Below are 24,515 nucleotides of genomic sequence, written 5' to 3' on the forward strand. Positions count from 1 at the left end.
TCACAGGAGAATCACAACAAAGCAAATGAATACTTTTATGCTTCTTTAAGTTAGGGGAAGGTCTTTGCTATACTCAAAGATACAGATACGAGGGAAAGAAATTCACTGCTAGATAATCCTCTCAGTAAGATGAAAGGAAGAACCCCACAAAGAAAAGCCTGTGGGGCTGGGGAGGTGGCTCAGTGGTAGAGCACACACCTGGTGTATACAAGGCCCTGGTTCAGTCCCTAGAACTGGAACAAACAAGAGCAATGGCCAATCAGTGGAAACTTTAAGAATAAGATGTTACCTCCTTGATTTGTGAATGCTCTTTACAGGCAAGGAAGGAAAGACAGACATGATAAAAGAGCAATTTGTAAGATACAGTGGCTTAACTTCTTTATCAGAGCTCCATTTTAAGATAGCAATGCTATTTGCTTTCTGCTGCTCAGATAGGCAAAGATTTAGAGTGATACTGGTCTGTGGGGGAGCAGCCACCCACACAACCCCAGAGCCCTGCAGTCTTATGGGTGTGCATTTTTTAAATTTTTTTTTTTTAGATGATGGACTTTTATTTTTATTCATGTATTTATATGCAGTGCTGAGAATTGAACCCAGTGCCTCACACATGCTGGGCAAGTGCTCTGCTACTGAGCCACAACCCTAGCCCCAACAGTTCCATCAGTGAATTTCTTCTGAGGAAAAAAGTATACGAAGATTGTGAGTTTATATCATTGCATTACCACTTGTTACCCAACCGTAGGTTTGGTTTCTTTCAAAAGGAGATCAGATATGTCATAGTTAAACCATCATTTAGGGAAAACATCTATTAAAAATGATAGGAAGCCAGGTGCTGTGGCATATGCTTGTAATCCCAGTGGCTTGGGGAGGTGGGTGGCTGAGGCAGGAGGATCTCATGTTCAAAGCCAGCCTTAGCAACTTAGCAAGGTCCTAAGCAATTCAGCGAGACCCTGTCTCTATTTTTAGTGTGGTGCTGAGGATCGAACCCAGTACCACTGAGCTACAATCCCAGCCCAAGAGACCCTGTCTATAATTAAAATATTAAAAAAGGCTGGGGATGTGGTTCAGTGGTTAAGTGCCTATGGGTTCAATCCCCAGTAGGCCCCCTCCACTAAAAAAACTATAATTGGAAATGATGCAAGATATTTACTCTTGTTTTAAAAAAGTTAAGAAGTCAGTTTGACTCCAGTTGGCACTGTGGAACAACGCTTTGTTTAAACAGAACCTCAGTGCCATTCCTCAACCCAGCTTCCTGTGCCGACTGAAATTCTGTAGGGGCCTGTCGGATGAGGGGGAGGGAGAAGGAGCAGATGCTGATGGCCCAGAACCCTGGCAGCCAGGCTCCTCCAGGCAACCGAGCCCAGAACCCTTGCTACTTCCACACTGACCCTGTAGGGTACGTCCTAGGCCCTCCTGTACAAGAGGGAAGCTGGCAGGGCAGGACTGGCTGGCGCTATTCCCCAGTTGGGAAGACAAGTCCAGAGAATGAAGTTACCTAATTTCCGAGGCAGGTGCCTGGCTTTCTGGTCCTCTGTGTCCCTGTTCTGCTGACACTGCCAGAAAAGCCCGAAGGCAGCAGTTTCCCAGCGCCTCCTCTTCTAGGCAAGCAAACCTGTTCTCCTATAGGGGGTGTGGGGTGGGGGCTAGGCGAGCCTTAGTTTGGGGTCAGGAAGAAGTTCTAGTTAGTAGCTAATAGCACTCAGTACCTGTTGGCTGTTACACACTGATCTAAGCATTCTTCTTAACTCATTTCATCCAATATTCCTGCGGGGATAGGTACCGTCTTCATTTTACAGGAGAAGGTGGACTCAGAAGTGCCGTAATGCACTTCATATCACACAGCTGGTAGGAAGCAGAGCTGTTACTCGGGTGGCCTGGCTTGGAATCCATCTGCCTGACCATGACCCTGAGGATGAAAAGATCAGGTAGGCCAGAGCCAGCCGTGAGGCAGGGCGGCCTGCGTAGAACCAAGGCCACTGCCCGACTTGAGCACTGGAGTTCCCTTCGTGCCAACTCTAAGCACACGTGCTACCAGAGGCCCCCCAAAGCCTCTTCAGCCTTTGCTACCAGATTCTTCTCCCTATGCCCCAGCCTGAACCCACACCCTCCCCAGCCACTCCCCCTCTCCAGGTTCAGTCTACCTGTCAGTCTCAGGGGGTCTTTGCTGGGATAAAGGCCCAAGTTATGCACAGGGAAGGGGGTTGGCAGCGTAGTCAGCATGGAGCTGGCCTGTCTGGTGGCTGTGTCCAGGTGGCAGGGCTCAAAGGGAGTTGGGAGGCCACAGGAGTGAGACGGAGGTTAGGGGTCAGCAGCGTAGCCCAGCGTCCCTTAGTGCCAGGCTGGTAGACAGGGAGCTCCGGCATCCCCTTACCCTGGGGGACAGCTACACAGGTGCTCTGAGGCTGCCCCAGTCAGAACTCCTGAGGGCGAAGGACAAGTCTCGTGGCCGTCAGTTCCCGCCAGGTTTCCCAGTCCCAGATCCGCTGTTTGGACTCCACCTTTTGATCTTCCAGTAACTTTGTGATGTCGTCTCTGGAATGCAGAGTCCCCTAAATTCAGGCCTGGGAGACGGCAGACACTGCCCAGGGCATGGAATATTAAGTGTTGTCATGGGGTGGTTAACCACGGGATACACTCCAGGACTGCATCGTTAGGTGGTTTCCCAGTCACATGAACATGAATGGTGTAGTGTATACACCTAGTTGGGGCAGGTCAATTGCTGCACATGGCTCCTTGATGCTCTCGGGAGCCTTAGCAAACTCGGAGAAACACCAGGCTTCGGCTGGAGTAACAGGGTGTGGCTTGGGAGGCTGAGGTAGGAGGATCGTGAGTTCAAAGCCAGCCTCAGCAAAAGCAAAGTGCTAAGGTGAGCCCCTGTCTCTAAATACAAAATAGGGCTGGGGATGTGGCTCAGGGGTCAAGTGCCCAAGTTCAATTCCCAGCATCCCCCCTTTCCCCCAAAAGAATTTTTCAGCTCTGGTATCTTGTGGTCTGTTGTTGACTTAGTCATTATGCAATGCCCCCGACTTTCAAAGTTGCGACCTCTGTGACAGCTGACGCTAAGGAACAGGTTTCCTCGGACAATAATTCTGTTCTAGATTTCGTGAGTCACTTCACACCAGCCTTTGGTAGGTTTGAAACAATGGTTTATTGGGTGCCTCTCAGACTGAGCCCAGGCCCCCCTCAGGCCCACAGACCCAGCAGCCTGCAAAACCAGGGCAGCAGCCAGCAGCAGAGGAGGACCCAGAGGAGTGGCCTTGGGTTGGAGTGCCTGCTGGAGCCTGCTGGAGAGAGGGATGGCAAGGAGTGTGGGGCTGGCCCCACCCCCACTCTTCCACACTGACCTTCCTTGACCTTGGCAATCCCACGCCTCTGCCACCACTACTAGCTGCCTTTCACAGATAAGGGGCCCAGGGCGAGCGGGGCTATTTCCTCACTGAGTGGCGTTACACCACGTCCTGCCTTCTCTAGGGCCAGAGCTTCCCCGTTTTGTCAGCATTTCGGGGGGCCCGAGGCCTGAGGACCCACCACCAGCCCTGGTACCTGTGGTCCTCCATCCATAAGAGTCCCGGAAGCCAATGGGTCCTGGGGAGCTCACGATGTCCACGGGCCTGGTGGTGCTGTTGTGGAAACCCGAGGATCGTCGCTGTCCTGCCCGGGGAAAGAGCCATACCACGGGTTGGACTCTAGCTCCTCGGGGCCCGGCGTCGGATTAAAGAACTCTCCCCTTCCCCTGGACTCACTTGCAGTCCCCAAGGCACACGTGGGGGTGCATGGCTGCAGCCTCGAGGGGTAGCAGGCAGAGGCGCTGCAGAAGAAGTAGACCTGGTGGCAGGAGAGAGACGTCAAGGCTTCGGGGCTACTGGGCAGGAAGTGCCAAGCAGGGAGGTGGCATTGGCTGTGGGGCCAAGTTTATGCTGCTGCCAGCCAGAGAAATCTGGGTGTGCTGAGTGCAACCGCTGCCCTGTGCCCACGAGGCTCAGGGTTGTATGTGTTGCTTCCCCAGTTGGGGTCCAGGCCTTTCTCCCGAGGGCCCAAGACTGCAGTAGAGGGCCCTGCAGGCAGGGACCACTGCGCTGTTGGGTGGAGCCCCAGCCCTCAGCCCCTCCACCACCCCGCCTCTGGTGCTGAACGGCTACAGGGCTGGATGGCTCCCTTCCAGAGGGGATTCCGAGGTGGGGTTTGACCAGACAGCTGGAGAACCCATTTGCCATCCCGTCTTCCTGGCCCCAGAGACTAGTAACTGGGGACAGAGGGGATGACCAGTTACTACCATTTCCAGAAACAGGGTCAGGGGGAAACACCCAAGAGGAGTAGAGGCAGGAAGTGACCTGACCCGGTGCCTACAGGCCCCACCTATGGGTGCCCCTCATCTAGCCTGGGAGCGTCTCTTGGCTCAGGAGGCTGCATGCTGGCGAGACGAGAAGGCAGCCTGCCAAGGGTGCCTACCAGAGGGATTCGTCTGCGTCTGTTGTAGTAAGAGGCAGTGTGTAAAGCAATCTGCATTCTGTGACAGATGTGTTGTGCAACAGCCCCAGAGTTGGAGAGTACTATGCTGCTTTTGGTGCCATCTGCATATTAATATTCAGCAAATCTAAACAGTCTACGCTTATCCACTTTTGCCTTCTAGAGCAGTTGCCGAGTTATAAGAAACTCAGTGAACACGCTGCTGTTTCTGGAATCGGAAGCGAGGCCATGCTAGCACACCGTGGCTAGCTCAGATTCAGAGCTGACTGCAGCCCAGCTGGGCATTCCCCTTCTTCCTTCTGGAACCGTTTGTCAGTGGCTTCTGCACTGACCTAAGATCAGAACCCTGTGTCCACTGCTGTCTGCCACACTCGGTGAAAGCCAACCGCCATCCTGGGCCGGGGTGAAGGGCATCCATTCACAGGGTGCTGGGGACACTTGGAGACCAGCTTATCCCCAACTCAGATGAGGGACTTGGGTCCTTCTTACCGGGCCCCTGAGGGCTCTCTGGGAGCTAAAGTCCAGGAGAGCAAAGGTGGCGACTGTGAAGCGCTGGTAGTGAGACCGGAAGGGCAGCTCTGCCTGGTCCAAGGATACCATTTGGGTTCTGTAGCTGTCACCCTTGAAAGGACACCTGGGAGGGGGAGAAGTCAGGAGGGTCTCTGGGAGGTGAGGCAAGCTGGGAGGGAGCCCGGGGCAACTCAGTCACCTGCTGTCACTCACCCGTCTGACAGGATGGGCCACTGGGGCTGCTGGAAGGGGTTGGCACTAGGAGTGGCCCAGCACTGGTGCAGCACCAGGACCAGACCAGGGTCAGTCCTCTGCACAAGACGGACCTCCACGTGGACTGGTTCTCGGAGCAGCCTCACCAGGGGGTAGTCACCCTCCCCGTAGTAGGAGCTGAAGGTCTCGTCTGTAGGGAGAGGGGCTGCTCTGTAGGAAGAGGGGCTGTGCCTCAGGAAACCGGGAGCAGGAAGAGAAGGCATCGGGGTTACCGTACCCTTGGCAATTCGCAGCTCCAGCCGCAGGGGGCCCGACTGAGTCACGGGGGCAGGCGACGGGGGCGGGGCGATGGATGCCTGGATGGGTAGGAAGTCACCAGCGTTGAAGAGACAGCGGACGTGAAGCCTGGAGTCGAGAGCGAGAAGGTGGGAGAAGATGAGTCAGGGCGTCCCGTTGGCCCCAAGAGGGTACCAACGCTATGGTCACCACACGGGGAGAGGATGGACACTCCAAGCACAGGGCCACGGGCAGTGCTGACCAGCGGGCAGAGGAAGCTCGGCCCTGCCCACCCGGTCTTTCTGGGACAGCTGGGTCCAGTTGTGCCAGGCCCTACTCTAGGAGAGGATCAAGATGACAACAGGGCCTTCTGGGGCTGGCTCCTGGTGGCATTCAAGACCTTTGGAGCCCGACAATTGGGCCTGGTGGGAGATCTGGGCTCGCAACTTCTTAGCGACAGGACCATGAGCGAGTGGTTTAACCCAAGCTCCAGTGGCCGCCCTCTGAGGGCTCTGGCGAGGACTGGGGCCATGAGTCCTCAGTGAGAACAGGAGAGCATCGGCGTCTTGCTCGAACCTGCAGCTGTGGTGGGCCTGTCACCGTGTCTAGTGCCCACATGCCAGTGGTCCTTCATCCCCACTGCAGATGGGCCTGCTCCTGGCTCCAGGTAGGTGCTGTGTAGCCATAGTGACTCCACCCTGTTCTGAAGGCCCCTCGCCCTGTCTGGCCTGGTATCATCTTAGGGGCCCTCCTGCTTAGTCTTGAGGGGTGACAGCTGTTTTTCCTCTGGGAATCCCCGATTACTGTGCTGAATTTTGACTTATTCCAACAGCACCCAAGTCCAAGTGTCCACAGCATGACAGGAACTTCTCTCCCCACCTCCTGGGCCAGAAGGACTCTGCTTCAAGCAAAAGACACCTGGGCCCTTACCCCAGTTTCTTGCCCAACCTTCTTGGGAGGTACGGCGGGGAGAGAAGGGGATACTTGGGCATCCACATGGTGCCAAGCACAGAATTCCTACAACCCATAGTTGGGATCAGCTCTCCAGCAGGGACCAGGCTGGGGCTGGTGTATGGTCTACTGTGGTCACACAATAGCAGTGGAGGTTCAAAGCTGGGCATGACAGATTGCCAGTAGGGGTGACCAAGAAGGCATCCTGGGATGGTTGGGCTACCCGAGCCAGCACGTCCGGGAGGCCCCCAAGACTGTTCCCCCATTTCCTTCCTCTACCACATCCTTAGAGAACTTCAGCTGGAGGTATCTGCCTCATCTGTGGCTTTTTAACCTGAGATTAGCAGGTGGCAGCAGCCTCAGCCCCTTCCTGGGGCCCAGCAGGGGACACCTTCAGGCACTGAGCTTAGTTCTTAGAGGGGTAGAAGCAGGACTCTCAGGAACTGCCCTTGGCTTCTGTCCGAGTCCCATATGCCAGGCACAGACAGGCACTTAATGCCATTCCCCCTGCCCTGTGGGACAGGCCCAAGAGGTGAGCATCTCATCTAAAGCCACATGACTGAGGTAATAGAGCCTGAATTTGATGCAGCTGGCCCCAAAGCCCGTCCTGGGCTTGCCTTAGCTCCCTCACACCCACCCCCAAGGCCTGGCCTGTTCAAGGAGGGCTCCCTCTCACCGGAAAGTGCTGTCCCGAGTGATGGAACCCTGGGGTCCCTTCTGGATGTCAAGGTCAGACACCAGCTGGTTCTCGTAGATGAGCTGATCGCCAACTGCCTGAGGGAGGAGAAAGCGGGTGAGGTCCTCCCAGGGGTGAGATGGCTCCCGCCCATGTTCTCCCTCCTACCTGGACCGTGGTGCCGCAGTGTGTGAGCGGAACTCGGAAGACCACGAAAGCACTCGTCTCCTGGGTTGGGGGGCAGCTGGCAGGGGCATAAGCCAGGTGGATGTTGGCCAGCGTGATCCTGCGTGCCAAGGCCGTTTCTTGAGAAATGACCAGGATGAAGTAGCCACTTCTGAAACACTGGACGGTGGCTGGAACAAAGGACCCCAGAGGCCGATCAGGGCCTTGGGCTAGGATCCACCCAGCACAGAGATGGGGGAACGAGCTGGGAGGAGAATGCTTCAGCACTGGCCTGGGAGCCAGGAGACCTGGGCCCTGTACTGCCCCCATTTAGGCCAGTGCCATCCTGAGAGAATCCTCTATCGACCCATTTCTCATCCACAAAAGGGTTGAGGTGGACCCTTGAAGTAAGGTCAAAGGATTAGTTATCCAAACCAGGATGTTTTAAATCTAAACGTCAGGGGTGTGCTTTGGGGACAATTGTCAAAAGGCAGGAAGGATGTGCCGTCCTTCATCCAAGGCTCTCTGCCATCCACTGAGGTGGCGCAGCAGATAGCAGAGGCACCTCTCCTGCGGGCACAGAGTCCAGGAGAGCAGGTCAGTGCAGGGGGGTGCGGTGGTGGTGGTGGTGGAGTTGTACCTGAGTTGCCATAGTAACAGGGCACTTCCCTGGTGTCGTCATAGCAGCAGCCAGCCTGATGACAGGCTTCCCTGGAGCTGTTTCTCACCACGCAGGGGATGTGCCCAGAGACCACCTGGCACTGCTCCTGCGGCAGGTGGGCACCTAGGTTTGGGGACAGTGATGAGAGCCCAGCCAGAGGCTGTTAGGCCTCCCGTGGTCCAGAGGGCTTGTCCTACACACCAATGTAGTCAGGCTCGTCCACTTCCCAGTGGTCTGTGGTGCCCCGCTGAGGCCGCGCCAGGGTGGGGCCGGTAGGCCCTGGTCCAAAGGACAGCGGAGCAGCAGTCAGATGGACGAAACCGTGTTCTAGGTTCGATGGGGTGGGCAAGGCATAGCCAGAGCCAGGTGAGGGGTGGCTGGAGGTGGGGCGGAGGGGAAGCAGATGAGGGGTGGAAGGTGAGGGTGTGGTGGGCGCCACCAGGCTGGAGTCCGGAGTCCAGGTGCGGTCAGGTTTAGGGCAGATCAGAGTGGCCTCCTGGGTGATATCCACGTGACCATCTGGCAGCACAGCTTCCATGAAGACCCTCAGGTGGAACCGCCCGTCCTGCAGGTGAGAGGGCCACAGAGAAGCTGGGCAAGAGCAGCCGAGACCAGGCAGCGGACGAGGGGTCGGCAAGGGCTGAGCCGACGGCGGGGCAGGGAGCTGGGTCAGATGCGGGATCCTGGGAAGACCTGCACCCAGGAAGTGATCTCCCTGTCCCTTCTTGGGGTCTGGTCTCCCCTGGCCCAGGAGAGGCAGGGTCCTTAGGACACGCTTGGTGGCCCAGAGCAGCCAGGCGGCCTACCTTCTCCAGCACGTGGCAGCCTCTGTAGTCGGCCGAGAAGACGGCCAGCTCCTGGGGCGTGGAGGTGACCCAGTGGTAGCAGACGGAGCAGTTATTCACCTCAAACCGGTTCCCAAATTCGTCTGAGATGAGGGAAAGGGAAGAGGGAGGGAGAGCTTGAGGGGGCTAAAAGATGGCTGCTGGGGCCCACGCAGGAGGCAGGTGACCCAGGACCAGCCTGGTCTTGGGCAAGCCTCTGCCTCCGTTGGTCTGGGTTCCCACGCCTGGAAGGGCACAGAGGCTTTCCAGCTGGGGTTCTCTGGCGGTAGCACCCAGCAGCAGGCACGGAGACTTGGTGCCTGGAGGATCCGGGTCTCGGGCGGTGGGCTGAGAACTTCACTTCCTGTGGGCTCAGTTATCCACACTGGGGACAAGGTGGCCAAGCGCGAGTTTTCCTAGGCACGCGCAATGGGGGCAGAATGAGGACTCCAGCGCTGGTGTGTGTTTGTAGAAAGGACTGAGCCGTTTGCCAGGTTAAATGGCTGCCACAGTCACCTGGGGATGCCCGCCTTGTTAGCCCGGAACAGCCAGGGCACCTTCCAGAGTGGGTGCCTCCAGAGTTCTCGTTCAGCGCGCCCGGCAAGGCCGAGTTCTTCCCCACCTTGCAGACGAGGCTCACGGAGGTCTGTCAGGTGCCCGAGAGCACACAGCCTAGAAGCTGCTTGTGTAAATCTCCATCGCAAGGCTGCACCCCCTTTTCTCCATACTAGACTGTACCCAGAGAGTGATTTGGGGACCAGCCACCTGGCCTCAACTGTCTGTGGTTAGAAATGCAGAGGCTAGGGCTGCCTCAACAAGATGCCATGTGATACCTGTGCACAGTGACGAGGGAGAAGTGGCTGGTGACCAGGGGGAGGTGACCCCCCTCCCTTGCCCACCTTTATGTGGAGGGGGCTGGTCACCCCTATCGGGAGGGATGCCTCTGCTCTTCCAGCCTGGCTCCAGGGGAAGGGTCCTCCTAGCAGCAGCAGCCCGGGAGGGGAAGGGGACCAGGGTTCTCCCGGCACTCACCCAGCACCTTGAAGCGGATTGTCTGGCCTGGCCTTGGAACGACGCGCAGCTGCATGCCCCGGATCCCACAGTCATAGCTGTGCCACAGGCCTGGGAGGCTGAGCTTGGGGAACGGCCCCTGACCCAGCCCCAGGGTGGCTGCAGCCATCAGCAGCAAGATGCCATAGAAACGCCCGGTCATGGTGGAAGCTCCCGCAGTCAGGTACGCGCAGACCTCTCCAGCAGCCCCCACTGGCTGCTCTGCCACTGGAGCAGGGGAGGACTTATATGGGGGAGGCGGCAAGTGGCAGCCTTTGAGGACAAAGGGGGCCCACCTGGGGGAATGCCCACCTGGCCCCGCAGGGGCAGTGGAGAAATTCCTGCCCCAAAGCAGAGGAGAGCGCCCTCCCAGCCAGGGCCCTCAGGGGCTGCTCAGAAGGCAGGCCTTGGCCAGACTCCCTGGTTCTCCAGCTCGCAGCAGCTGGGGGTTGACGCTGCTCATAGAGTGATTGTAGCTGCCCAGGGCTGGAGGAGGGGCTTTCTAGAAAAGACGAGGCTGCAAGTGGGCTAAGGGTCAGCATCCATGGCTGGGAGGTGCCCTGAAGACCTGGGGCCTGTCTCCCTCCCAAGCCCCTCACCATCCCCTTCCAGCCCAGACAGCCCCCCAGGGCCTCCTGCCTGCACGGGGACCTCAGGACTGAGGGGAAGAGAAGCCCCCATTATTTTCCTCCCCACCTTCAGCTAGACCCACAGGGAGAGGGCCTTGCCCCAGGAGCTCACGGCCAATAGGGGCCACAGGTGCGTCCTCTGTGACAAGCTCTTCATGGCCTAACCAGGATTAAGCCAGTTAATTGAAGGCCATTTCTGATGAGCATCTTTTTTTTTTCCTTTAGGGGTGGGGGCCAGGGATTGAACTCAGGCGCACTTGGCACCTGAGCCACATCCCCAGCCTTATTTAGTATTTTATTTAGAGAGACAGTCTCACTGAGTCGCTTAGCGCCTTGCTGTTGCTGAGCTGGCTTTGAACTCACGATCCTCCTATCTTAGTCTCCCAGGCCACTGAGATTACAGAAGTGTGCCACTGCACCCTGCTTCTGATGAACATCTTAATCTGAAAATCCAAGATCTGAAATACTCTTTTTAAGTGCTGACACAAAACACTAGTGGAAGATTCTACCCTCAGTATTATGTGATGGTCACAGTTGAAACACAGGTACGTTTGAAATATTCTTCAAGCTACGTGCATAAGATATATATGAAAGATGAATGAATTTTGTGTTTACTATTGCGTTCCCTTCCCGAGATATCTTAATATAAACATGCAGATATTCCAAGATCCAAAAAAATTCCCTAAATTGAAACACTCTGGTTCCAAGATTTTGGGATGAGGCTACTCAGCCTGCACTAATATAGAATGAGTGAATCAAGACGGATTCACAAAGGTTTAACTAATTGTAACAAATGTGCTGAAATCATGTAAGATGCTACTTATAGGGAAAACTGGGCGTGGGGTCCTCAGACGCGCTCTGCACTGTCTTCTCAGTTTTTCTGTTACTCAGAACAGTTCTAAGGAATGGCCACCGCCTTACGGAGTTCACTACACGCCAGGCTCTGCCCTGACGCCTCGAGGGTGCCGCTCATTACACGGCCTCCTCCTTTGAGGGACTTCAGGGCACTAATTGAAGGAGCAATGATGAGCCCAGGGCCCAGCAGAGTGTGAACTCAGCAAATGCCAGCAAGTGTGGGTCATTGGAATTCGCAGCAGCTGGAGGAGCTTGTGGCTCATGCCCCACAGCCTGGTTCCTGTCCCCTGCAGTTCTACCTGTGACCTGGGCTGCGTTGTGTTTTCTGAGCTTTGAGGCTGATGATCGTAGACGGCAATGCTTACCTTGCAGGGTGGACGAGAAGCCTGGAAGAGACCCACGATGGGTGTGCTAAATCGTGTGTCAATCATTCACAGTTTGGCAGTGATGAGCGCTTCCTGGGACCGTAGCCCAGCTGGGAGAGCTTGGTGGATAGCTCTGAGGGCAGAGTCAGGAGAGGCGCCAATCTGCGGTGGGGTGGAGTAGGGTTATGGAAGTGTTTTTGGAGGAAGGGCCCTGAGAAGGGATGGAAGGAGTCAGTGGGTTCCTGAGTGGTGGGGAGTTTGGGGCCAGAGGTAGACAGAGGTCAGTAGTCAGGGCTTCAAGAAGGGGAGCTTGCAATCCCCAAAGACCAAGTGTTCCCTCTGACATGCGGGTGCTAATTCGCAATAAGGGGGGCACGGAGGTATTTGGACTTGACAGAGGGGAGTGAAGGGAGGGGAGGGGGCATGGGGTAGGAATGAATCGGTTATTATTACCCCGGGTGCATCTAGGATTACATGACCTGTGGAACTCTACACCAAGTCCAACCAGACCAAGGAGAAGCTGTGTGCCATTTATGTATGATGTGTCAAAACGCCGTCTACTGTCACGTATAACCAATTAGAACAACAACAGCAAAAAATAAAATAAAAAATGAATTCTAGTTTGATAAAATGTATGCATCGTTCTCAATTTTCCTCTAATACCTTTGACTAATGCTTGCTGATTTTATGTTCGTACATTTCTTAAGGAGCAAATTAACAAATAAAAATTGTTTTTAGAAAAAAAAAAAGGGTAGTGGTGGTGGTGGTGGAGCTTGCAGGAAAGAGCTGGGGGAGGGGAGGAGGCAAGGCCCCAGGGGGCTTTTCTGGAAGGATAGTGGGTAATTAAAGTTTTCATGTTGAACTTTATTCTTTTTAACTTAGAAAAGATTTCTTGGATGCTTTTTCCATTTGTTCCAACTTCCTCTTTCTTCCTGCCTGTTTGTGTGCATGGGAACGTGCACACACACACACACACACACAAACACACACACACTTTCTTCCATAGCATTTGAGAGCTGGCTTCCCTTTTACCCCTAATTACTTTAGTGTGCTTCCCCACACCTCGAAAACCGTGAGTAACTACAGTGACACTGTCCAAAACAGGAAATCAGCAGGGGCATAAACTCAGTTGTCTAACTTACAAACCCAGCTTAAACTTCAGCAATGTTCTGACAATGACTTTTATAGCAAAGGAGAAGTTTTTTCCTGGTTTGGGATCTGATCTAGGCTCAAGAGTTTCTTCTGCCTCCTCTAATCTGGGGCCTGCCCTCCCTCCGCCTGGGGTCTCCTTTGTCTTTCCCGATTGACATTTTTGACCATTCTGCGGGAGGGCTCTCCGTTTGGGTTTGCTGGTGTTTGCCTGTGTAGATTCAGGCGGTGCATTTGGGCAGTGTCTTGGCTATCGAGGGCTCCATAACAGACCCCGCAGTGGGGCAGCTCCAACAGCAGGTAGTTATTTTCTCATGGTTCTGGAGGCTGGAAATCCACTGTCAAGGCATCGGAAGGCCTGGTATCTCTGAGGCCTGATTCTCTGGTTGTGCCCTCATGTGGTCTCTCTGCTTGTGCACATGCTGTGGCTCCTGGTGCATCCAGACTTCTCCTTTAAGGACACCAGTCACCCTTGTGGCCTCTTGAATGAACTCTTTAAAGGCCCTTTCCCCAAAGAGAGTCGCATTCTGCAGGAGGGGATTAGGGCTTCAATTTATGAATTTGGGGGACACAATAGGGTCTACAATGCAGTGTTGTGTCCTCCTCAGCATGTCCTCAGGAGGGACCTCACACCAGTGTGTGCTGAAACTCTGGCTACAGGTTAAGGCAGTGGGAGTCCAGGTTCCCTGTGCTGACATCCTGATGTCTCTGTAATTTACGAGTGTCCTATGGGGGACACGTGGTGACCGGGTGGTTTTCCCGCTCCTTACTGAACATTCACTGGCCAGAGTGCTGGTTGCCAAGTGGCATCTCTGGCCCCTTCCCTCCTTCCACCCTGTGAACTGTGTGTTGTGGAGGGAGGTCCCGCGCTGGGATGTCAGGCACAGAGACCTGTGTCCCTTGCTTAGGAGCACAGTGCCCTGGGAGTCACCTGCCGGTTGTTTGAAGATAGGGAGGGGAGTAGTGATGGTGGGAAGGAATTAGGGAATGAGAGAGGTGTGCCTAACTGACCTCGGGCCCACGGACAGCACGTCTCCCAAGGCCCTGGAAATGGGCAGCTGGCTCATGGCCAGGGGCAGGAAGATGCTGCTGTGGTTTGGACCTTAAAGGGTCCTCAGAGGCCACAGGCCAAAGGCTTGGCTGTCGGCTTGCAGCATGGGCGGGGCTGAGCCTTCAGGAGGCAGGGCCTAGGGGAGGAAGTGAGGTCACTGGGGGCGTGCCCTTGGGCACAGGCGGGACCCTGGCCCCGCCCTCTCTCCCTCTGCTTCCTGGCTGCGTGTGTGAGCAGCCTCCCTCCACACGGGTCCCCACCGCAGTGTTCTGCCCCGTCACAGACCCAAAACAATGGAGCCAACCAACTGAGGACTGAAACCTCTGAAGCCGGGAGCCAAAATAAGTCTTCCCTCCTTAGAGGAGACTTTCTCAGGCATTTTGTCATAATGGATGCAAAGCTGACCCACTCAGAGGCCTTTGAGGAAATGACACTACCCCGTCCTGGAGAGGGCACTGGGGACACTCATGGGTGCCAGACCTCCTGGGTCTGGGAGGGATCCCAGCTCCTCCACTCACCTGCCACAGACCTTGAATGTCACCTGCTCTGTGACATGCTTTCCTTGGAGCCACCTGACGCTGGGCGGAGGCAGAACCCTCCCTAGAGCCTCCGGAGGCCGCCTGGCCCTGGAGCACACCCACCTGAGCCTGTGTGTGAAGTCCAGGGCCTGCCCGGCGCTCTGCCTCTGCTCTCCCTTCCTACCGTTAAGACATCAGCCCCGGGCTGTGGCCAGCGCGGGTGAAGACAGCCACAGAGCTGCTCCAGGCCCTGGGGAGCACTGGGCGCAGCCAGCACTGCTCTGAGGATCTGGGGCCGTGGGGTCTGCAGGTGGAGCCCTCCCATAGGCAGGCCCTGTGCTTGGCCTTGGAGAAAAGGAGATCAAATAGGAAGGATGTCTGCTGCTCATTGAGAGGGTGAGAGCAGCTGGTGAAAGGGGCCTCCAGAGGGCAAGGGTGGCTGCAGACATGGTGACTTAGAGACGTGGGAGGGTGGAGCGAGAGGTAAGGTCTTCCTGAGACAATCGGCAAAGCTTCCGTGGTTAGGGTTTTGAAGGATGCATAGGAGTTCACCAAGAGGCCAAGGGAAGGACCGAGATTCCAGAGCAGGGAGCAAGCAGCAGAAGGGCGCACAGGCCCAGCAGGCGTGCGGTGGTAAGTGCTCGGGGTGACGCAGCAGCAGCGATGCAGGTGGGGGCCCAGGAGGGGCTGGCGGGTCGTGTGAGGAGGCAGGCTTCTTGTGGCTGAGGTTGGCATCAGGGAACCCACTTGGGCCCCCACAAAATATCCTGTGGGGTCCTGTGGGGCTGCCCCTCGGCTGGGTGTGGGCACCTGAGGGCTCCGGCACTGGGGCTGGTGGGTGCCAGGTTCCTGGCTGCTTCCTGCCCTGGGCTTCACTTCCTCCTTGGCTGACTTCTCCAAGGGGCCAGAGAGGAACTGAGATCCTCGCTTCCTAGGGCAGGGCCGGGCGGCACAGCTGGCCCCGGGACGGTCCTGTCTTGGCCTCTGTGTGCACGAGACGCACTGGTGCCGAGCGCCCCTCCTGGGCCCAGACACGGAGGTCTCAGAAGGAGCCTGCAGGACGAGCAAGGTGTGTGTGAGTGCACGTGTGTTAGTGTGAGATGGTGTGGGAGTGGGATGTGTGTGAGTGCTGGTGTGATTTTGTTGAGTTGTGTATGAGCAAGTGTATGTATCAGCATGTGAACGAGTGTGTGAGCGTGTGTCGTATGTGTGGTCATGTGCATGACTGTGAACAGTGTGCATACTAGTGTGAGAATACAAGTGTGTGAGTGTGGCTGAGCGTGCATATATCTAAGTGTGTATATTTGTAAGTATGTGATGGTCCATGTGTGTGAGAGCATATGTACTAGTGTGAAAGTGTGTTAGTGTTTGTGTGTGATGGCAATAGTGTGTGTGTGAAAGTTGTGTAGGTGGATGTAATTGTGTGTGAGTGTGGGTGCATGAGCATATGTGAGTATATGTGTGTGAGCAAGTGTGCATGAGTGTGAGCATGTGTATTAGTATGTGAGTGTGTTAGTGTGTGATTTTTTTGTGTTATGTGAGAATGTGAATAGTGTGAGTGTGAGAGTGTGTGATTGTATTAACAAGTTTGTGTGTGAGAGGAGTGTGTGCATGAAGGTATGTGTGTGCATATGTTTGAGTGTGCATGTGTGTAAGTGCATGTGTGTGTGTGTTTGCAAGTTTGTGAGTGCATACATGCATGTGTATGTGTAAGTATGTGTGTGTGCATGTGTGCATGAGTGTGTGTGTGAGAGTGCATGTGTGTGTGTAAGTGTGTGTGTGTGTGTGTGTGTGTGTGAGAGAGAGAGAGACTGAGTGTGAAGGCTTTCCAGGGCAGCCTGGCAAAGGCCTGCGGGGAGAGGGGCTGGGCAGGTGAGGTGGGGGAGGGGCTGCACAGGTGAGGTGGGGGGAGGGCGCAGGGGGCTGTTTGGGAGTGGGGCCAGGGGACCAGGGGAGCCTGGCTGGGGAGCCAGGTCTGCGAGCTGTCTCCCTCGGCGGGAGCTGGTGCCCTTGCAGGATGCCCCGCCTTGGCTCATCCTGTGACTTCAGGCTCTGGCCTCCTGGGGGGGTTGGACGGCAGGGACTGCAGGGCCCTGGAGGTGGCTGCGCCTTTCTCCAGCTCTGAGGGAACACTGGACACAGGGCAGGGCAGGGTGGTGGGGCTGAGTGCCTGGCCCCCAGCCCTGGTCCCCAGCTGCTCACAGGAGCCTGGTGATTGCGGCTCGTGGGCCCGGCCCTGCCCCTGCTTGGGTCAGAAGGCTTCCTGGGCCTGAGGCCCTGGCTGACCAGCTTCCTGCCCCCTGACCTATAACCCCAGGGCAGCTCTGGCTGGCCAAGCCCACGATGTCCCCAAAGCACCCCTCAGACAATTCCAGGAACTTGTTCTCGCCCCGCACTCTGCCCGGCTGGGGGCTGAGCGCCTTCTCCTTATCACCCCGTCCTCCTGGGGGGACGCAGCCTCAGAGGGGCGCTCGCTCCCAGGCCCTCGGCTAAGAGGGCTGACTGACCAGCCCCCTGCCGCCAGGGCACCAGGCCCGAGGACCCCCAGACCTCCTCCAGGTCTGGCCTTTTGTTTCCTTCTGCCGTCCTGGGATTGGGCCGGGGCCTCGCGCCTGCTTAGGCAGGTGCCCTGCCACCAGGTGACACCTCCAGCCCTTTTATCTCTGATTTGGAGCCAGGGTCTCACTTCAGGCTGGCCTAGAACTTGCGACCCCCTCCTCAGCCTTCGTGTGACTGGGATCTGGCTCAGAGCTTCCGTCTCGGTGTGGACTCTGGCCGAGCAGCAGTGGCTTCCCTAGGGAACGTGACAGAAGTGCAAATTCCCTGCTCCACCTGGACCTGCGGGGGTCAGAGCCCGGGTCAGAGGCCCAGCAGCTGAGGCCCTCAGGGGGTCCTGCTGCCATGGGAAGTCAAGGTCTGTGCTGTCAGGAGTTTGCCAAGGCCTGGTCACCCATCTAACAGTCTTGGTGGCCTCCTGCCCCCAGTGAAGGCCTGACTCATCCGTGGCGCCATTGAGGCTCCGAATGCCTTTTCTCCTAGACTCAGGCTGAATGTGTGTCCCCTGGTCACTCGGAGCCATCTGTCCTTTACACCCAGCCAGTGAACCCCCACCCAGCACCCCCACTGCTCCAACACCCTCACGAGACTCTTCCTCTTGGACTGACGGGTGTTGGCTTTTGGTTCCTGAAACCCCAGGGGAAGAGGCCGACTGCGGCCTCCTACCCACCCAATGGGTAGTTGCTGTGGGGCTCAGGGCTCTCAGTGTGTGTGCAGGGGCCATTTCCACCATGGGAGTGCAGCCAAGGGCCCCAGAGCCCCTTGGGACATGAAGAACAGGGTGCACGCCCTTCTTTTCTTCAGAAAATGACTCAGGGCCCTGCTCACATGTAATATTTATTTTTTGTTTGTTTACTTATTTTAGTAACTAGTAGAATTTAGTAACTTTTTTGTTTGTTTAGAATAAGTTGTCCTCAGGGATGGCTGGGAACCAAGCCATGACAATGATTCCAGGATTGGAAACAAGAATAGAGAAGTTTCAGAGGAAAAAGATTTTAGCTGGAAATGAACAAAGGGGCTGCCATGAGAGGTGGTGCGGGATGTTCACTGCACAAGGGTGACTGGTTGGAGGAGTCAGGAGATGGCTGAGATCCAGAGAGAGGCCTGTGCCTCATGTCAAGCCTGATGCCCTAGGGCTGAGATATTTCTGTAGGGGAGAGGGGTGGTTATTTCTTATTCCACAGAGCAGCCTGTGCTCCAACCCCAGCACTCAGGGCTGGTACTACGCAGAAGGAGTATCTTTTAAAATTCACATCTTGCGGGTGCGGTGGCGCACGCCTGTAATTCCAATGGCTCAGGAGGCTGAGGCAGGAGGATCACGAATTCAAAACCAGCCTCAGCAAAAGCGAGGTGCTAAGTCTCAGTGGGACCTGTCTCTAAATAAAATACAAAAAAAGGCTGGGGATGTGGCTCAGTGGTGGAGTGCCCCCAAGTTCAATCTCCTGTATCCCCTCCACCCCCACTGGCCCCTAGGTTCACATCTTACCGTCTGAAGTTCCTCGCCTCGTCACGTAGCTAGGAAGAGGCAGTGCCACATGCAGACACTGGCGGTCTGGCTGCAGGGTCCTCGGGCCTCACCACCATGCGCCCTGCCTGAATGGCCTTCTCAAGGATCAGTGGTGGGGACAGGGATGGGGTTACTTCCCCAAGGTGGGTGGAAACAGCCACTTGTTTCTCGGTAGGCTGCAGGGCTGCAGGCATCTGTGTTTGGAAGTCCGAGCCTCCCTGGCCCAGGGGAGAGGCCGGATGAGCAAGGTCCCCGCTGCTGCACCATCGGGGCTGGGAGAAGTGCTGTGTCCTGCCTATCCACCCTCCACCCTGTCAAGCACCAGGCTGTGCGTCAGCCCAGGGCTCAGTGGGACACCCTGCGTTCTGTCCTGACTCGGTCTTGACATGTTTTATTGAGCATTTGCGGGCTGCTGTGAAGAAAGGGTGTCTGACCCCCAAAAGCAAACCAGAGGGTGAGGTCAGGGAACGATGAAGCGCAAACTACAGGATTCAAAGTTCTCTTACCCCAGGGCTTCCAGCCTATTCTAAATGAAACCCCGACAGCCTTGGCCTCCAGCCTATGCCCATTTCTCCCCGGGGTGGGGGGGGGGGAAGAAGCTAATTTCTTTGAGCACTTGCTCTCTCCTCTAAAAAAATACAAGAAGGGCTGGGGATGGGTCAGTGGTGGAGCCCCCTGACTCCCCTCTGCCCGCCCTCGCCTCTGCCTAAAAGCAGACACTGCTCCTGCTCACGGATGACAACGCGGGGCTCAGCAAGGGAAAGTGACTGTCCTCTGGCTGTGGGTATGAGGCCAGCGCTGGTGGCCAGGCCTCCCACGCTCCTCCTATCCCCCTGCTTTCCTGGGGTCCCTGGTGCACAGGCACCCATGCCGCTTGGGGACCTTCCTCTCTGGGGACTATGGTGTCAGAAGAGAGTGGTCCAAGGAGGGTGGAAAGCAGGGCAAGACATAGTCCTCATCCTCCTGCACACTGGTCACTCCAAAGCACACCCCTGGACATACCGAGCCCCCACTTTGCTGCATACAGTGCTGGCCCCATGCACACTCGAAATGTCCTTGGGCTGCAAAGACTCCTCCATAAAGGACCGGGTGGAGCAGGGGCTGCTGGCAGATGGATGAATGGTTCTCGAACACCAGCGTGAGAGCTCAATCTCTGGCTGTCAATGCCTCCCGCCCTCAGACAGACACACAAGCACACGCGCACACACACACGCACACATGTGCGCGCACACACACTGGAGCTGACAGCTGTTTCCTCCCTCAGCCTCACTCCTCCCCTCCCTCCGCCTGCCCCGTGCCTCAGTCTGGCTGCTGCTAGGAGCCAAGTGCCTGCAGGGCTGGAATCCTGTGCTCCCTCTGTGCCCAGGTAAGGAGGCCATGGTCCAGGGCTGGGCAGCCTTAGTGCCCTCTCTGGACCCACAGGAGAGGGCAGAATTTTACCAGAACAGAGGGCTGCTACGGGACAGGATGGCAGAGGAGTGAGTTCACCAGACGGGAGGGAACTTGCTGCTCAGAGGGTGGAAGGAGTCAGCTTTCTTAGGCGCTAACTAGAGACCAGGCGCAGTGGCAGTCGTTGACCGGGGGGAAGATGGCACCAGCAGGCTTGAGGTAACTGCCCAGGTTTGCCCAGCCTGGAAGCCAAGGAGCCTGGAATCAAGCCCAGGACTTGGACTCCCCAAACTTGTGTTCTTGGGCCCCTGCACCCCAGGACCCCAGCTGCTGGGACGGAGGATGGGGGCTGTCTCCATGCAGCCAGAGGGACCAGGTAGATGGCTCCAGAGGGTCTGGCAGGACTGTGCTCTCCGAGCATCCCGTGGGACTCAGGCAAACATTAGGGCTGAGGGGATGGCATGCACCTGGTGTGCTGGGAGAAGAGTCCCAGCCCCTGCTGCAGCCGAGGACAGAGAAGCCATGCTTCTCTGCAAAATGGGGTCTCATGGGGTTATTGGGAGGTAACTGCAAACTAGAAAGCTTGGGAAGCAGCACCATTCTCAGGGCACACAGGCCAGCTCCCCTCCCACCCACCTGTAGAGCTCAGCTTCCAGGGACCCATCTCCCAGGGAAAGTCTAGTGTGGATCCCAGGAGCCCACCCTGCGAAGAGCGGGATCCCTGGAGGGAGTGGATTTTCTCACCCTCTGCCATCCTAGCCGGCCAGGTGTTGGGCTGGGAAGAGGAGCACTGAAGGCCATTGCTTCCGTCTTTCTCTTCTTCCCTCCTTCGTCCCTGGCTTAGTGCCACACTGTTGCTCCTCTGTGTGGCTGTGCTGCTTGGGTGGATTGGCGAGTTCTTCAAACACTCCTGTCTCAGTTTCCTCATCTGGAAAGTGGCAGAGACAGAGCCTAGCACCTTTCTCTCAGAGCCATGAGAAAGATGGGCACCTATGCAAAGGACCTTCCAGGGTCCCTGGCGTGTCATGAGTGCCCAGCACAACCTGAGCTCCCATGCCCTGCTCTGTCCCCTCTCCGCAGCAGGGAGCCTCCACCCCAAGTCAACCCTCCTCGATCTCCATCAGCTTCCCCCGAGGGCTCTGGGATTCTCTGAGGCTGTGAGCGTGTGTGGCTGTGTGCTGTATTTCAGATTCTGGCTTCTCCAGCGTGGGGTAGTGACTGGATAAATAGCTGCTGGGGGGTGTGTGGGTGAGTGAGAAAATGAACAGGGGTGGGTTTCCTGGGATTGGTAGCATTGCTAAGGCTGCCCCTAGGAGGAGGGTTTGTTTGGTACCCTGGGGCCATCGGGTGGGTCCTTGTGCCCAGCTCTCTCTCCTCTTATCTCATTTCCTTTCCTGCTATCAGAGGAGGGGCCAGCTCTGCTTTTTGCGGTCAACACACCCAGCCAGCCACCTCTGTGTGACCAACAGACTCCGGAGGACCTGCAGAGGCAAAGCCTGGGGTGCTGGGGAGGGCTGGTGGAGACTCTTCCTCCTGCCCCCTTTCTCTAGGTGGCTGCAAAGCTCCTGCACCATATGGGGGCTGTGTCCATCCACCAGTGCTCTGGGGCAGCAAAAAGGAATTCTGCACGGCCTGACCTCCATTAACCACAGTTCTGTGGGCCAGGCCTTTTTGCATATTAACTCATGAGTTTATTTTATTTTTATTCTGATAGCCCATGAGTTAGAGATAGTTATGAGGAACACCCACGTTACAGGGGAGGAAACAGGCTCAGGAAAGCTCAATGACTTGCCTAAGGTCCCACAGGGAGCAGGTGGTGGAGCTGGGATGTTGGTCACTCCAACTTTGCTCAATGTCACTGGTCCCCAGTGGCCCCACCTATCACATTGGCAGGTCACCTTATCTCTTAGCAAGGTTCCCAGGGCTCTCTCTGGTTCCTAGGGTGTCCCAGCTCGGCCAGACTCGCGTGTCCTTCTACACCACAGAGCTCCGTCATGTTGGCCAACACCACCCTGAAGCCACTCTGTCCGATCTTGGAGCAGATGAGCCAACTCCAGAGCCACAGCAACTCCAGCATCCGCTTAATCGACCATGTGTCTGTGCTGCTGCACGGGGTGGCCTCGCTGCTGGGCCTGGTGGAGAATGGACTCATCCTCTTCGTAGTGGGCTGTCGCATGCGCCAGACGGTGGTTACCACCTGGGTGCTGCACCTGGCGCTGTCTGACCTGTTGGCCGCTGCCTCCCTGCCCTTCTTCACCTACTTCCTGGCCGTGGGACACTCATGGGAGCTGGGCACCACCTTCTGCAAACTGCACTCTTCTATCTTCTTCCTCAACATGTTTGCTAGCGGCTTCCTGCTCAGCGCCATCAGCCTGGACCGCTGCCTGCAGGTGGTGCGGCCGGTGTGGGCGCAGAACCACCGCACGGTGGCCGTGGCCCACAAAGTCTGTCTGGTGCTCTGGGTCCTGGCTGTGTTTAACACCGTGCCCTATTTCGTGTTCCGGGACACCATCCCGCGGCTGGACGGGCGCATCATGTGCTACTACAACGTGCTGCTCCTGAACCCCGGGCCTGACCACAACACCACGTGCGACTCGCGCCAGACCGCCCTGGCGGTCAGCAAGTTCCTGCTGGCCTTCGTGGTGCCGCTGGCCATCATCGCCTCAAGCCATGCGGCTGTGAGCGTGCAGCTTCGCCACAGGGGCCGCCGGCGGCCGGGTCGCTTCGTGCGCTTGGTGGCGGCCATCGTGGCTGCCTTCGTGCTCTGCTGGGGGCCCTACCACATGTTCTGCCTGCTGGAGGCGCGGGCGCACTCAGTCCCTACGCTGCGGCCGCTTGTGTGGCGCGGGCTGCCCTTCGTCACCAGCCTGGCCTTTATCAACAGCGTGGTCAACCCGCTGCTCTACGTGCTCACCTGCCCCGACGTGGTGCGCAAGCTGCGGCGCTCGCTGCGCACAGTGCTCGAGAGCGTGTTGGTGGACGACAGCGACCTGGGCGGCTGGGCGGGCAGCCGCCGCCGTCGCGCCTCCTCCACCGCCACCTCGGCCTCCTCCCTCTCGCTCGCAGGCCGCCTCGCGCCCCCGCTCCGCCCGGAGCGCCTCCTCCGCTGGCTTCGAGGCAACAGCGCAGCGCCTTCGCAGAGGGACCTGGCCCGATCCCAAGACGAAAGGGGAGCCCTGAACCGGGCGCTGAGCACCACCTCGGACTAGCCCAATGGCCTGCGCAGCCCGGAACGCGGTGCTCGGACCTGCTTTCTCCCCAAGGCAGAGGCAAGGCTCGAACCAAGCGTCAAGACTACCGCAAGGCCTCGTCAGCGCTCAGGAGTCAGCACCCTGGGTGACTTAAGTTTTTTCAGAAACGACCTGGTTGAAACCGGGCTTCTCAAACCTTGAAGTGCCTATAAGTCACCTGGGATCTTGTTAGTTTATTTCAGTGGGTGGGGCTGGGCGCGGAGATTCTGCTTTTCTAATACTTCCCAGGCAGTCACTAAGTGCTGCTGATCCAAGAACCACACTTGGAGTAAGTAACATGAGGCTAAACTCATGACTTTTTAAGACTAGCAGACAGTCCCAATGGTACAACTCCCTGGAGCCCAATTTTACCAGCTGATGTGACTGTGGAAGGCTAGGGTAGGATAGTTGTACAAATTTTTGGAGTAAAATGAGAAAGGTTTGAGAAGCACCATTCCAGATTAAGGCCTTCAGGTTAGGTACTCAGCCAAGGTTTGAACTAGATGCTTTCTTCTGCAAATCTTCAGGATTAGCTTATTGGGGTTCAGGGAGCTTAACTGTGTTGTGTGCAGGGTCTGCACTCTGTTCACTCCATTCCTATTCTGGGAGCACATCTAAGACCTACCCAAGCTACTTAGTACTGTCCAGAGCCCCGGGGGTGCTATGGTCAAGTGCTTGGAAAACCTGGGCTAATCCAAGTCACTGTGCATTGTTATTGGAGGTCTACCCTTTGGCATCTGAATGGACACAGCAATTCACAGCACATGACATTTTCTAGTGAACCTGACCATGGCATCCTGAGCCCTGGACAGGACTGGCATCCTACAAGATGCCCTTTGGACAGTTAATCCCAAGGTCTTTGCAGCACCTGCCACCTGCCCACATGGGGAATGGGGAGCATCACTTCCAATGGATGCACAGAAGGGGCGGCTTGTACCTCTGTGTAGCACTTCCACGGCATGGTCCCTAATGCCTCTGCCCACCACGGACTGGAGGGCAGACTGCTGTGCCTCAGCGCTGCATGCCAAGGACTGACAGCTGGTGCCAGCAAATATTTGTTTGGTTTGCGGAACATCAGTGGAAGAGCAGGGATGAGAAAGTCTTTGTGATCTTGGTCCATTACTCCTGACCACTGAAGGCCGGGGCCACCAAGGACCAGGGTGGCCAGCTGTTAATTCTGGGTGCCAGGCAGGGCAACCCAGAGCATGTACACTGCAAACTGGATAGCCAGATGTCACCCTGTGTGGCCTCCTGCTCCTGCTATTTCTCAGCACTTTTCACACCAGACACACCACACACTTGACTTGCTTACGTTTTCCCATCAGAATAAAAGCTCCAGAGGGCAGGGAATTTTGTCTGTATTCCCTGGTGCCCAGAATTGTACCTGTATACCAGAGGTATTCAATAAATACTTTTGTTGTAGACCAGATGGGCACGGCTTAGATCTGTGGGACTTCTGCAGTCTGGTATAGG

The 24,515-nt window shown here is 56.5% G+C and overlaps 2 protein-coding genes across 4 annotated transcripts; one reads left to right on the forward strand and one right to left on the reverse strand.

Moving 5' to 3' along the window:
• Positions 1-3,014: 3,014 nt before the first annotated feature.
• Zp1 (zona pellucida glycoprotein 1) lies at positions 3,015-21,819 on the reverse strand. Of its 3 annotated transcripts, XM_040284258.2 has the most exons (15): positions 21,711-21,819; positions 20,557-20,740; positions 11,643-11,804; positions 9,776-10,021; positions 8,726-8,847; positions 8,121-8,484; positions 7,899-8,042; positions 7,262-7,449; positions 7,094-7,191; positions 5,468-5,595; positions 5,191-5,380; positions 4,957-5,101; positions 3,744-3,825; positions 3,544-3,651; positions 3,016-3,284 (listed from the first exon to the last, which is right to left on the reverse strand). In XM_040284258.2, the coding sequence occupies exons 4-15, from the start codon at positions 9,954-9,956 to the stop codon at positions 3,184-3,186; spliced, it is 1,851 nt and encodes a 616-aa protein (XP_040140192.2). In that variant the 5' UTR covers positions 9,957-10,021; positions 11,643-11,804; positions 20,557-20,740; positions 21,711-21,819; the 3' UTR covers positions 3,016-3,183. The 3 variants fall into 3 exon arrangements, with proteins under 3 accessions (XP_005331694.4, XP_040140192.2, XP_077902072.1); XM_005331637.4 differs by having other exon boundaries at positions 3,015-3,281; positions 9,776-11,804; XM_078045946.1 differs by lacking the exons at positions 7,899-8,042; positions 8,121-8,484; positions 8,726-8,847; ... (2 more) ...; positions 20,557-20,740; positions 21,711-21,819 and having other exon boundaries at positions 3,017-3,284; positions 7,262-7,665.
• Positions 21,807-24,469, forward strand: Ptgdr2 (prostaglandin D2 receptor 2). The gene has a single exon (XM_021730610.3). It carries the CDS (start codon positions 21,807-21,809, stop codon positions 23,019-23,021), a length of 1,215 nt encoding a protein of 404 aa, XP_021586285.2. The 3' UTR covers positions 23,022-24,469.
• Positions 24,470-24,515: the final 46 nt, after the last annotated feature.

This window comes from Ictidomys tridecemlineatus, chromosome 4 (assembly GCF_052094955.1).
Source record: "Ictidomys tridecemlineatus isolate mIctTri1 chromosome 4, mIctTri1.hap1, whole genome shotgun sequence".
In the NCBI taxonomy this organism is placed as follows: domain Eukaryota; kingdom Metazoa; phylum Chordata; class Mammalia; order Rodentia; family Sciuridae; genus Ictidomys; species Ictidomys tridecemlineatus.

What these genes read in the sequence shown, in the direction of transcription:
- Ptgdr2 (XM_021730610.3), top strand. Translation starts at nt 21,807, where the DNA reads ATGTTGGCCAACACCACCCTGAAGCCACTCTGTCCGATCTTGGAGCAG.
- Zp1 (XM_040284258.2), bottom strand. Translation starts at nt 9,956, where the DNA reads ATGACCGGGCGTTTCTATGGCATCTTGCTGCTGATGGCTGCAGCCACC. An exon ending in ACTGCGGCACCACGGTCCAG is followed by an intron (nt 7,192 to 7,261) that starts GTAGGAGGGAGA and finishes CTCCTCCCTCAG; the next exon opens with GCAGTTGGCGATCAGCTCAT. An exon ending in GTGTGCCTTGGGGACTGCAA is followed by an intron (nt 3,652 to 3,743) that starts GTGAGTCCAGGG and finishes TTCCCCGGGCAG; the next exon opens with GACAGCGACGATCCTCGGGT.